The 14,302-nt window shown below is 37.7% G+C and overlaps 1 protein-coding gene across 1 annotated transcript in view; it reads left to right on the top strand.

The window, feature by feature from the left end:
* MCTP2 (multiple C2 and transmembrane domain containing 2) overlaps nucleotides 1-14,302 on the top strand; it is a 304,647-nt gene that overhangs the window by 132,305 nt on the left and 158,040 nt on the right. The window contains 2 exon segments of the mRNA XM_042783576.1: nucleotides 3,172-3,274; nucleotides 5,424-5,526. Of these exon segments, the coding sequence (XP_042639510.1) occupies nucleotides 3,172-3,274; nucleotides 5,424-5,526 (206 nt within the window).

Below are 14,302 nucleotides of genomic sequence, written 5' to 3'. Positions count from 1 at the left end.
CTGCCATGCTGTGGAGTAACCCCAGGGCTTTCATTAAAAGTGTCAGACGGTTTCCCCCAAGCAAGTGCTGATAGGATGTCATGTTGGTGTCTTGGGCGGAGCAGCGCTGACACCTCCTAATAGTCTGACAAACGGTTAAGTAGCTGCTTCAGCTTGGACTGAGGAATCAAGCGTGGGATACCTGCGCATTCAGCTGGGCCACATGTTCACAGTTGTTGAAGAGGAAATTATGTTCTTCCGTGTCGGCAGGCTTTTCTTGCCCCCCTTCTTCCCAAATACATTCCCAGCACAAAGATATCTTCAAATAACGAACATTTTGCCAATTCAGAATTTTTGTTTTTTTTAGGTAAATATGTTTCCAACAATTTGCCTTTTCAGCATTTTTATATGTACAATTCAGTGATACTACTTTTGTTTACTATGCAAATATCATGTTTACAGTAGTTTATTTCCAAATTATCCTGTCACCTTTAATAGGAACTCTGGTAGTGCAGTGCCTAAGGCATTTGACTCCTAACCAGAAGGCCGGCGGTTTAAACCTACCAGCCACTCCTTGGAAGGAAGGTTGTTGGGCAATCTACTTCCGTAGTAATGCCCTCAGAAACCCAAGGAGGGGTTGCTATGATTTGGGTCTGACTGGACAGCAGTGAGTTTTTTTTTTATTATTTTTTTTAAGTTAATAGAAGCTCAGTGCCTCCTAAGCAATGAATCCCCCTTTCTCCATCCCCTTACTACCCCTGGTAACCACTAGTAAACTTTTTCTCTATGCACTTTCCTATTCTAGATATTTCATATAACTGAGATCATACAGTATTTATCCTTTTGTGATGGACTTATTTCACTTAGTAAACAGAGTACATCCATGTGGTACCATCTATCAGGACTCACTTCTCTTATAATAAATACCCCTTGATATGTATGTATAACATTTTACTTATCCATTCTTAGCTAAAAGATAGAAACAGCATAACTATCCATCAGACAGGTTTTTTTTTTTTTTTTATTGGTTTGGTGTTGACTGCTCATCTTCTTAAGTCCAGACTGTTTCAGGTCTTTGCCACTGTTTGTTTTAGAGAACTCACTTTCAATCATAGAAGCTGAAAAGCCAGCGCTCACTTTCTGTACTTTGGAAGTTAGTATGGGTCCTTGGCTAAATGGGAACAATCAGATGCTTCTTCTAAGTCTTGTACATCTACATTCAGTGAAGGAAAGTGGAGTGGAGGAGAACTCATATTGGAGGCAGTAGAATTCAGGGCCCAGGAACAGAATGGCTGGGATTCCAGTGCTCAGGAGACTTAGAGTCCACACCAGACTTTTCCTGGGATGGGATGTTGACTATGTTTTTGTGCCTAAGTATTTCTAAGTAATTTTTTGGTTTCTAGTATTTAAAAATAATCAGAAGGGACCAGTTGCTGGAGAAGGATATCATGCTAGGTAAAGTAGAAGGTCAGTGAAAAAGGAGAAGACCCTCAACGAGATGGATTGACACGGTGTCTACAATGATGGGCTCAAGCATAGGTAGGATTGTGAGGATGATGCAGGGCTAGACAGTGTTTCATTCTGTTGTGCATGGGGTCTCTATGAATTGGAACCAACTCAACAGCAGCTATCAACAACAACCGTGTTTTTAAGCCTGATTCCCCAGGCTTTTCATTTACTCTGTGACCTATTTGATGTTATTTTAATAAATTCCTATTCTTAAATTAGACAGTGTCCATATCCACAGTCCACAATTGACAATCCTAATTCATTCATTTATATGGACCATTGTCTACCAGTAACTGTGAAAATAGCATAAATTTAAAGCCTTTGGTCAGGCATCTAAAAACCTAGCATTTTGACTACACCACTAGGCAGGAATGTAATTTCCTGTTTAATACTAACCCTTAACCAGGCGTCTGCTTTTCTTCTTCAAAAATATCATCTTTGTGCTCCTGCTCATGTCAGCCCCTCAATTGATGTGTGGCACCTCAGAGCTCTAGGTTATTAAGTGGATTAGCTGTAGGTTCAGTGACCTGGATGATAGGCCAGAAGGTCAAGAGGCCTGAGCACTCTCTGCATTAGACCCTGCCCTGCGATCCTTTGGCCATTTGTTCGGAGAGTGTCTGTCCTATGCCCCCAATTAATTTGGTCCACACTGCTTTGTAAAGTGCCTGTGTGCTGCAGAGTCAGGCAATGTGTTAATGTCGTATGGACATTATAGAGTCATTAATTCTTTCCCTGACAGTTTGAATTCTAGATTCCTCTACCAGACTCGACAAAGGGAAGATAAATTTCACTTGGTATGTCTCTGGTCCAGTTTTGGATTGTGGACTTATTTACCTTTTTTTTTTTTTTTGGTATGTGTGAGTAGAAAATGGAATAGGAAGAGGTGAGATGGGAGATGTAAGGGACAAGCTCCATTTTCTGCTAAGTTAAAAATTCTGAACTTAATTTACTGAATCATACTTTCACATGTTTAAGAGCACCAATACTATGGTTTGCCTGTTTTCATAATGTATCAAATATTTTGGAACACAGTTTCATTTTTTCTCACAGTTATGTATAAGCCCATTATCATAGTCTTCTAGTTATAGGGGAGTTCCTGGGTGGTGCAAATGATTAAGCACCAGCCAGAAGGTTGGCAGTTTGAGTCCACCCAGAAGTATGTCAGAAGAAAGGCCTGGCCATCTGCTTCCCAAAAATTGCCACAAAAAGCCCTATGAAGCAGAGTTCTACTCTACCACATGTAGCTCCATGTGTCAGAATTGACTCAACGGCAATAGCAACTGTTTCTAGTTATAGGCAGCATTTATCCATATATCTTTAAGTTTGATTTAGAGAAATGAAGTAAACAGAAATGAGGTCCGTTTTTTGAACAAAACACAGAAGTGGAGTCTCTCTCATATGCTAACCTGACACTGCTCCTGTGAAATCTGCGTGAGGTCATTGGCTTTCAGCGCCACATGTCTGTTTATCCAGTAATCATAAAGGATTAGATGAGCTAACGTTCCGGCACTTCTCCTAAATTCACACATAGGGCATCCACAAGACTTGCAGGAAGAGGAGTCTTGCTTTCTTTCTTTCCACAAGCACGATGTTACTGTTTCAAAATGCCACAACTTGTGCTCACTCTGGCTCTGACACTTCGGCAATTCATTGCCCTTGACCAACATCTGTGTTCTCTTGCAGGAAAGAGCGATCCTTTTTGCTTGTTGGAGCTTGGCAATGACCGACTTCAGACACATACCATTTACAAGAACCTCAACCCTGAATGGAACAAAGTTTTTACATTGTAAGCGCTTTAGCCTCTGGACTACAGAGGGTGGCTTTAACTTAGAAAGCAATTACCCCTGATATGCCTGGCACAGCTCGGGCTCTAGAGTGGAACTTTCTATCCATTTTTATGTTCAAGGAGTGAATTTTATTGTTTTCTTCTTCTGAAAACCTTTTATCCTTTCGTTTTATAGAGTGGAATGTTAATAATAGAAGAGACCAATCTGAACTGCAAGGGAATGTTACAGGAGGCATTTATAAAGGAGATCTTTTAGTGGCTAAATTAACCTATGAGGATATAGAAGCCTCCATATATCCAGCTAGTTCGTTCTTATGTTAAGGAAAGTTACAAATGGAGACCTGCCTTAAATTCAAGCTTATATGTTTCAACATTACTTTAGTACCCAAAGGTACTCAACCAGGGTCTTTTGGAAAACACAGATTATCTGTGAATCCTCAAAGACTCCTAAAGTCTCCTTGTACTCCACCTTATTTGACTGCCTACTCTTTCAAATTCAGGCATATAGGAGGCTGGACATATTTATGTTTCTTAGCTTGCTCTTGGAGTCAATGGGGAGTATAAACAGTTAACTAGCTCAGCTGCTAACCTAAAGGTTGGAGATTCACTTTCACCCAGAGCTGTCGAGCAAGAAAGGCCTGGCAATCTAGAAAATCCACCATTGAAAACCCTATGAAGCATAGTTTTACTCTGATGCTCATGGGGTCTCCATGAGTCAGGAGCGACTTTAGGGCAACTGTAAAAAAAAGTTTGTCTTAGGTTCTGAATCACCTGACCTTCCACAGAAGGTCTTGTGTTGAGTTTGGGTGAAATGGGGTACATTCTCACCACAAAACTCAAGAAATGCTCTCTGCTTGTCAATGAGAGAAAAAAGTTTATTTTTAATGGGTTTGCTGATATAAGTAGAAAGTTCTCAAGAATCTGTGAGAACTGGTTTTACTTTGCAAAACAGGTTTGCAAATAGCCAATGGAAAGAGTTTCTTGTTTGCCCAATACCTTGCCAATGGCCATGACTACACTTTTCATTGTAGCTGATGTCTGGTGTTCTGGTTACCTAGTCCCGCTCAGACAAAAATATACCACAAGTGTGATGGCCTTACCAAACAGGAGTTTATTCTGTTACAGTGTGGAGACTTTAAGTCCAAGTTCAAAGTGCTAGGCTCTAGGGGCTGTGTGAAAGCCCCTTGACCTTGGGCTTCAGCTCTGCCTCTTGGTCCCAGCCCACTGAAGCTAGAGGCATCTCTTCACTCAGGCAGCTACTGGCTGCTGAGGCTGACAAGCCCAAGGTCGACAAATAAAATGGCAGGCCACTAATTCAAGTCCGTTGTAAGTCCCAAGGTCAGCAGAGCATAGCAGGCTGCTGAACAATGACACGGCTTCATGCAGGGTCCAAGCATGCCATAAGCTAGAGACTATTCCCAAGGCTTCTCCTTATGTACAGGAAGCAGACCACATCCCAAAGGCAGCTCCTCACCTGCTTGTGGTAGATCCCACCATGGAGTTGATTGCCAGTCTCATCATGGGGAATAACTACCACCAGCTGCCCAGACACTCAACCAGGTCAAGCCAAGTTGACATACAAATTTAACTACCACATCTGGTTTCTGGTCAATATAAAATATGTTTCCAATTATGCATGGGATTTTTAGTATTTTATATTTCAATAATATGAGGCTTTCTTTGGTAGTTCACCAAATAATGATTTTGACCACTTTTTTTTTTAATTTAAAGAGGATTCTTCATTAATTCAAAGTACAAAAAAATGCTCTTTTTACTGTTTTCATTTTGAAGCTATGTTGCAATCTTTATGCCCTCCTCATTCTGCCTCCCTTGCTCTTTCTTGTTCCTGTTTCCTTAAAAGCCTTACCCTTGAGTGCATGTGTACATGGAAAATGTCACAGTAAAAAAAGTTGATTTTTTTTTTTTTTAAAGTGGATGTTTGAATTTTCTATGATGGAAGACTTGGGAATACAGTCAGTTTGATTTAATTTTTGGAATTTAATTAAATGGTAGTTTTATACTCTAAGGACATACCAACTTAATTAGTGAATGTGTTTTCAGATTTTCATGCAACAGACTTCATTTGTGTGTGTCTGTGTGTGTTTTTTTTTTTTTTTTTTTTTATAATACATAGTGTTTTTTGTTTCAGTCCCATTAAAGATGTCCATGATGTTTTGGAAGTGACAGTATTTGATGAAGATGGAGATAAACCCCCTGATTTTCTTGGAAAAGTTGCTATTCCCTTGCTGTCTGTAAGTTACCTTTGTGAATAAACAATTTGTGAGTCATTTTACATTTGATAGGTTCCTAGGATCTAGAGTAGCTTTATCTTTGTCAGTCTTGATGGAAAAAAAAAAAAATAATAATAATAATAATAATCCTCCCAGCTATAGCTGAAAACAACTGTTTTATTTCTTATTGTTACCCAGTATTCTCAAGGAGCTTTGGTCACACAGTGGTTAAGCAAGTACTCTACTGCTAACTGAAAGGTTGACAGTTCAAACCCACCCTCCACTCTGTGGGAGAAAGATGTGACAATTTGCTTCCATAAGCATTATAGCCTTGGAAATCCTATGGTTTTCAAATCCTTCCCGGTCATATAGGGTCCTATGAGTTGCAGTTGACCCAGTGGCAATGATTTTTCGGTTTATTCATATTTTCAGTAGTTTCAGATATAAAATCACATAATTTTCTCTGTGTGTCATTCTAATATTGATTTAATCAGCCAAACATTTTGACTAGTCTTGCCTTCCTCTCTTAGCCTTTCTATTTTAATATAGAAACTTGTTTGGTTTATATATATATATATATATATATATATATATATATACACACACACACACACATACATACATACATACATACTGAGGTGATGTAGTGTCTAAGGCATTTGACTGCTTGGCAGTTCAAACTCACCAGCCACTCCACGGACAATCTACTTCCATAAGATTTACTGCCTCGGAAACCCAAAGGGGGTTGCTATGAGGCAGAATTGACTCAATAGGAGTGAGTTTGAGATATATATATATTTATATATATGCCAGATTTTCAATTCAGTAATGGAAAACACAGTATGTATTTCTTTACACCTCTTCACTGCACATTTCTGCAAAGATTAATCACTTGTAACTATAAATGTGCTATCAATACTATTAAAGACTTTTCTTTCCCAAAAGTTCTTTTAGTAGTCGTATTGGCTTTCAGCCTCAAAAAATCCTTGTAGGAGAAAGCAGTGAGTGTCTTTTGGAGAAGAAAGTTGGTACCTAATCTAATTCAGAGACAAAACTGTCAAATCATGCCTTTACACGAGAAAAGCAGGAAATCTGAGGTTGAAATTTTCCTATTAATTGGACATCAGTGTTTGTACCAGGGATACTCTTCTAGAAGAGAGAATTTCCATTTTCATCCTACTATTGATCCAATTTGTTATGTAGTCATTATGGCCTTAATAAACCAATGAGACTTACATATTTCTTCCCAAATATTTATTTTTCAAAAACTATTTTCCTGGATAGAGAAGTCTGCAATTTAACCATGAGATTAGTCCAGCTCACGTGATATTTACAGAGGGGAAAACACTACACTCTTAATATCTCTTTTTCTAGTTTTGATCGCTTTGTTAATTTCTCCCCAAGTTCCCATATCCCTGATGTTGCTCAAAGAAAGTGGCTAGAGCACCTGCTCCCTCACAGAGCCGGCTCCAGCCAAATGCTCTGGGCCATCAGCAAGAGTGTGCATGCTCTCAGAGAGGACATAGTAATTTGGGATTTCCCTATATTTTTTTTTCTTCAATATTGCAAAGCTGTCAGTTATTCCTGAAAGAATACACATAACAGAAATATGGGCCTCACTTTTTGAGACGTCTGAAGAGAATAGAAGTGAAGCTTATTTGAAATTCACCCTCCTTCCCCTATTTTCTCTCTCTTTCTCTGCCATTTCTCATTTTGTTTTTTATAGATAAATCCTTTAGTAGCATATTTTATTCCTTGCTGAGTGAACACTACTTGGCATCTTTGTAAAAATCTTCTGCTTTGTGTACAAAAGTTTTGTGCACTTTGCCTTTTATATCACAACAATAGGCTTTCATTCTTGCTTCCTTCTATCCTCCCTTCTTTGTAATGTATGATGTATGTACTGTTGAGTTAGATTTAAGAAATTATTTCCATCTAAATCAAGGTTTCTCAGCCTTGGTGCTGTTGACATTTTACAACAAACTCCATGCTGTGAGAAGCTCTCTTGTGCTTAGTAGGACATTTATCTTTACATTAGATGCCAGTAGCAAACCTCCACTACCACCCCTTTTAGGATAATTTAAAATGTTGTCAGGCATTTCCAGATGTCCTGTGTGGGGGAGACACCACTAGTAGAGAACCACTGAGCTAAATTAATACATTATTCAAGTCATAACCTTCCAAATACAAAATAGAGTGGTGTGTGACAGACCTCGATTAAATGCAAGCAACATATAAACGTGAAATTTGGAACAAAAAGAAGGATCAGTAGTTGGCAAATATGGCTTTGGTGATAGAAATGATGCCATAGATCCACTGAGAGAATTTTGCAAGACCAACGATCTATTCATTGGATGTATGTTTCTTCAACAATATAAATGGCCACTTTACATACAGACCTCAAAAGATGAAATACACAGGTATCAAAATTATTATATCTGTGGAAAGAGATGATGCCGAAGCTCAGTATCATCAGTGATAACAAGGCCAGGGGCTGACTGTGGAACAGACCACCACTTGCTCACATGCAAACTGCAGTTGAAGCTAAAGAAATTAAAACAAGTCCACAAGAGCTGAAGTACAACTTTGAGTATACCAAAAACAACAACAACAACAACAACAAAAAGCCTCACTGCTGTCAAACCATTTCAAGAAAAGATATGACACATTGAACATTAATGACCAAAAACCAGACAAGGTATGAGATGGCATCAAGGGCCTCATGTATGAAGAAAGCAAAAGGTCATTAAAAAGACAGCAAAGAAAAGAAAGACCAAAATGGCCATCTGAAGACACTCTGAAACTTGCTCTTGAACAGAGAGTAGCTAAAGCAGATGGAAGACATGATGAAGTAAAACAACCAAGTAGATTTCAAAGGACAGCTTGAGAAGAAAAAGCAAATTGTTAAAATCAAGTGTGAAAAGAGCTGGAGTTAGAAAATCAAAAGGAAATAACATGCTCAGCATTTTTCAAATTTAAAGAGCTGAAGAAAAAATTTAAGCCTCAAGTTGCAATATTGAAGGATTCTATAGACAAAATATTGAATGACACAGGAAGCATCCAAAGAAGTTGGAAGGAGTACATAGAGTCACAGTATCAAAAACAGTTGGTCAAAGTTCAACCACTTCAGAAGGTAGTATTTGGATAAGAGCCAATGGTATTGAAAGAAGAAGCCTAAGCTGCACTGAAGGTATTGACAGAAAACAAAACTCTAGGAAGTGACAGAATACTCTTTCAGATGTTTTAACAAATGGATGACATGCTAGAAGCACTCACTTGCCAAGAAATTTGAAAGATAGTTACCTGTACAGCCAACTGAAAGTGATCCATATCTATGCCCATTCCAAAGAAAAGTTATCCAACAGAATCTGAAAATTATCTAAAAATATCATTAGTAGCACACTCAAATAAAATTTTGCCAAATATAATTAAAAAGTGGTTGCAGCAGTACCTTGAAAGGGAACTGCCAGAAATTCAAGCTTGATTCAGAAGAGGATGTGCAACAAAGGCTATCATTGCTAATATCAGATTAACCATAGCTGAAAGCACAGAACACCGGAAAGATGTTTACCTGTGTTTTATTGACAAACAAGGGATTTGACTGTATGGATTGTAACAAATTATGGATAACAGTTAAAAGAATGCAGATTCTAGAACACATAATTGTGCTCATGAGGAATTGGTACACAGACGTAATTGTTCAAACAGAACAAGGAGAGACTTCATGGTTTAAAATTAAGAAAGTTGTGCATCAGCAATGTATCCTTTAAATACACTTATTCAATCTGTATCCTGAGCACATAATCTGAGAAACTGGACTATATGAAGAAGAATTAGCATCTGGATTGGAGGAAAATTCCTTATTAACCTATATATGCAAATAATACAACCTTGCTCATTAAAAGAGAAAAATGACTTGAAGCACTTATTGATGAAGATCAGGCTATATAGCCATCAGTATGGATTATACTTCCACATATAGAAAACTAAAATCCTCAAAACTGGACTAATAAGCAACATCTCAATAAACACAGAAAAGACTGAAATTGTCAAGGATTTCATTTTATTGAATCCACAATCAATAACCATGGAAGCAGCAGACAGGAAATTAAACAACATACTGCATTGGGCAAATCTACTGCAAATTGTCTCTTTAAAGTATTAAAACGCAAAAATGTCACTTTCAGGACTAAAGTGTACTTGAACCATGCAATGGTATTTTTCAGTTGCCTCATATACATGAAAAGCTAGACAATGAATTAGGAAGACCGAGGAAAATTTGAATTAGGGTGTTGGCAAAGAATATTGAGCATACTGTGGACTGCCAGAAGAATGAACAAATCTGTGTTGGAAGAAGAACAGCCAGAATAATCCTTAGAGGAGAGGATGGAAAGATATCATCTCACATACTTTGGACAAGTTATCAGTAGGAAAGAGTTCTTGGAGAAGGATACCATGCTTGGTGTTTTGGTCCTCTAGTGCTCCTCTAACAGGAATACACCACAGGTGGGTTGTTTTAAACAAACAAGGATTTATTCTCTTACAGTTTTGGAGCCTAGAAGTCTGAGTTCAAAATGCCAGCTCTAGGGATTGAGTGAAAGCCCTTCAACCTTGGGTTTCAGCTCTGCCTCTTGCTCCTGGCCCACTGAAGCAGGAGGCTTCTTTTAACTCAGATAGCTGCTGGCTGGTGAGCATGATAAACCCAAGGTTAACAAGTAAAATGGCACAGTCCCAAAATTATCAAACAACACAGCAGGCCACTAGTTCAAATCCAGAAACAATCCCAAGATTGGCAGACAACATAGCAGACCGCTCACTGATGACTCGATCAAATGCAAGATCCAGAAGTGCCAAAAAGCTCAAGACCTTTCTCAAAGCATCATCTTATCCATAATCTTATCTATCTATATCTTATCTATAATCATAAGATAGATTAATACACACACACACACACACATGCAGTTATATAAATATATATATAATCAACTACAGAAATAATACCTGAGAAAGAAATTGATCTTAAGGACATGGCTCATGCAGCTGTAGAGGCTGGCAAGTCCCAAGTACGGGGTCAAACTTCAAGCTGAAGTTTTTTCCTGGCTCCTACTGCTACAGGGGCTGACAAACCCAAGATTGGCAGGCATTATAGCAGGCTTCTGGCTTTGGAGGATGATGAATACAAGATTGTCAGGTTAAATGGCATATTATTGGCTCACAAGCTGTGAAGGCAACAATTCCAAGATTGGCAGACAACATGGCCACTGGGTCAAGTCCAGGAACCAGAGATTCTGATGAGCTAGATTTAAGATCAAGATCCAGCAGAAAGCCAGAGAGAGATTTTCCAAGATATAAACACATACGTATAAACTCAACCAAACTCACAGCTGTAGAGTCCATTCGATTCATACTGACCCCTCCTTGGGTTTCAAGGTGGTATCTCTATGGAAGTAGATTGCTCAATCTTCTTTCTAATATATGGATATATATATACAAATATATATAGTAAAAAACCCACTGCCATTGAGTTGGATCTGACTCATAGTGACCCCTTCTTGGGTATACCTACAAATACACACACACACACACACACAGATATAGGAGTTCTGCTGTCATAGTGCCTAAGACATTTGACTACTAACCAGCCACTCCTCAGAACAGCCACTCCTCAGAAGGAAGAAGACTGGGCAATCTACTTCTGTAGTGATATCGCCTCAGAAACCCAAGTAGGGGTTGCTATGAGTCTGATCTGACTCGATAGCAGTGGGTTAGTCAGTTTATATACAGATATAGATACAGATATATAAGAAAGAGGCCACACCCCTAAGGAAATTCCCTTTCTACTGATTGGTTATTCGTAGAACATCTTACCATAGGCATGATTACAGTATATCAGATCTCATCATGGGGGATGACTGCATCATAACTGCTTAAACTACTTAGAATCATGGTCCAGCCAAGGTGGCACACAATCTTACTATCACCTCCCCCCAAAAAAATTCCCTCTCCCTCCCTACAGTGTAGATATTGTAACTGGTAATGGATAAGTTGTAATTATTTTATTGATTAATTTTATTGATTATCCATTTTTAAATAATTCTATGAGGTTTAGAGAGTATGTCTTTAGAGCTATTTATTAGATCTTTTTTTCCCCTTTCAGTTAGCATTTGTTGAACGATGCTTAACTAGCAAGCACAGGCTATATCCTTAGCTTATGTTAAATCATTAATTCTATAACAACCTAATAAGACATATTTTTCATTATGCCCATTTACAAATGTAGAAACTGGGGTACAGAAAAGTTCCAGAACTTGTTCTGGATCATATAGCTGTTGAGTAACAGGGCCATGGTTTGATTTTAGGTAGTCTGATATCAGAACCTGAGGTTCTAACATTGTGTGAAGCTACCTGATAAGTACCTATTAAATAAATATAAATTTAAAAACATCATCAAGAATCTGTTTTGTGTACCTAATGTGCTAAGTGTGGTAGGATACAGGGTAAAGAGTTGAAGTGTTACATATCTTGTTGAGATGATGTCTGTGGAATGGGCTCACACAGGCCTGAACATGCCAAAGGAACAAGAAAAGGTGTGTCAGGGAAAGTGTATTTCACTTTGTTGTTGTTGTTGTTGTTGTTATGTGCCATCGAGTTGGCGCCGACTCATAGCGACCCCTCCTTGGGTTTCTGAGGCCTTAGTACTACAGAAGTAGAATTGCCAACCTTCCTTCCGAGGAGTGGCTGGTGGATTTGAACTGCCAGACTTCTGGTTAGCAATCAAGTGCCTGAGGCACTATGCTACCAGAGCTCCTGGATTTCACTTTAGGAAGATTTTAAGAAATAGAGCAATTGATAGTGAGGGGTGAGACTTTGATATTGACAAATAGGTGAGTCAAAAAATGACAGGTAGTAGAGAAATTTTGAGCAGGCTGGGGGAAAGGCTACTTTATGGGAACAAGGAGGACTTGGGTGCCTGGACCTCAGTGTGAACAAGGAGGCTGGAAATGGAGGGCTGAGTCATGACGGATTTGAGAGTGCTCAGGGTTTGTTTATTCTGTTAGGGTGGGAGCCCCTAAGGCTTTTATCCTGGGGAAGTAGATATTATTACCTTTCTCTGGGAAAAGTTCTGTTGCAGTGTGAAACAAGAATTCCTGGGTGGTACAGATAGTTTGAGTCAACTCCACGAAAATGGTTTTTATTTTTTTCAAAAAGAAGACTCCTGGAGTAATTGTTTGAAACTCCCAGAGTTCAAGATGAAAGAGAAAACCCTTAGATTTTCAATTGTGTGCCTTCTAGGAGGTTTCTTTTTCTGGTTTTTATAGGAGAAAGAATCATAAAGCTGGATCCATTCATACTTCACTATTATTACTATAAAATATGTAATAGTATTCAACAATGTATTTTATATTTAAAAAATAAAAATTATATTTCTTGTAGAAGAGTTGGAATATTATTTGTGAGGTTATATTTCCTTTACTCAAGTCATAAACTAAAATTTGATTCACACTTTTAGAGAAAATGCAAACCATATTTTTAAATGTCTGGTATAAAACACAGCATGTACTTTAATTTTTAATCTCACTCAAAATGACAATGGACAAAGTGCATTTAAGTCTGTTAAACAAAGAGCTTGTTCTTCTGAATTAACTATATCTTTTTAATCAGAGTGAACATTCTGTGCCCATTGTTTCATTTAAAATCCATATACTAAAATGAGTATATTTATTAGTCATGATGAATTGCTTTAAGCATGTCCATATGCTTGCGTAGATATGTGTGTATCAGAATTGCAAGAATGCAGACAAATGAACCATCCTTACTTATAGTTCATTTCAGTTCAATATATTTTTAAAGTAAACATTTTATTTAAAAATTATTTTATATACACACATATATATGCATATATATGAACAACTTTTAAACCACATACTCATGACTAAAAGGAAAAAAATGCAATTGGATTGTATTACAATCTGAAGACTTCTAATATTGACATTTTGACATTTCTCCTCTAATCAGTAACATAGAAAAATGCATCATTAAAAAATAAGAATATTTTAGAATTTTAAAGTCACTAAGGTAGTTTGTTTTCTACTAAGAACTAGCTGATTTGATAGATTTATTTAATGTTACCATTTTCAGTTAAGTGATGCTAAGTCTATCCTGAAAATCAGGCTACTTTCTTCTCATCTATGGCATTTTGTTTTATTCGAGCATACTGTTACCCTCTCCAAATTATCTAATGGGCCAATTCAGGAAGATTTTGAAAATCAGCTTTAGGGTTTTAATCTGTAAATAAAGGGAAAACCATTGATTTATTGATATTTCCCAATCTCAAAGAAGAATTCATCTGCAGTTTAATGAGGACTGGCATTTTCAAACAAATGCTGGTTCTGTTGTGCAAGCCATGTTGACATACACAAGTGAATGTGAATCAGAAACCCATGCTTGTATGTAGTTGTTGTAGAACCCCGATGTCCTCTGTGAATCCATGGGCAAATAACTGGCTGCACCAATAACAGTTTCGCTTAATTAGTTTTATGGGACAAATTTTCTATAATTGCTTGTACCAAATAAAAGCCCATACAAATCTTCATTTGCATTTCCAATTAAGAAATGGTCCAAATTTCACCTGAAATGGCAAGCCCTGGGCTTTGCACGTTGTTAATGGGCACACACAGTCACAGTCTTTTAGATCACTGCTGAAATTTTGGCCGTTAAAATAAATAATTGATGTTTAACTTTGCATTAATGTTTATGGGGAAAAAAAAAAATATATACATATATATATATATATATA

This window comes from Orycteropus afer, unplaced genomic scaffold (assembly GCF_000298275.1).
Source record: "Orycteropus afer afer isolate SDZICR_OR568_19922 unplaced genomic scaffold, OryAfe1.0 scaffold00019, whole genome shotgun sequence".
Taxonomy (NCBI): Eukaryota; Metazoa; Chordata; class Mammalia; order Tubulidentata; family Orycteropodidae; genus Orycteropus; species Orycteropus afer.
The sequence above is the reverse complement of the archived record's forward strand: the minus strand, read 5'-3'. Positions and strand labels throughout refer to the sequence as shown.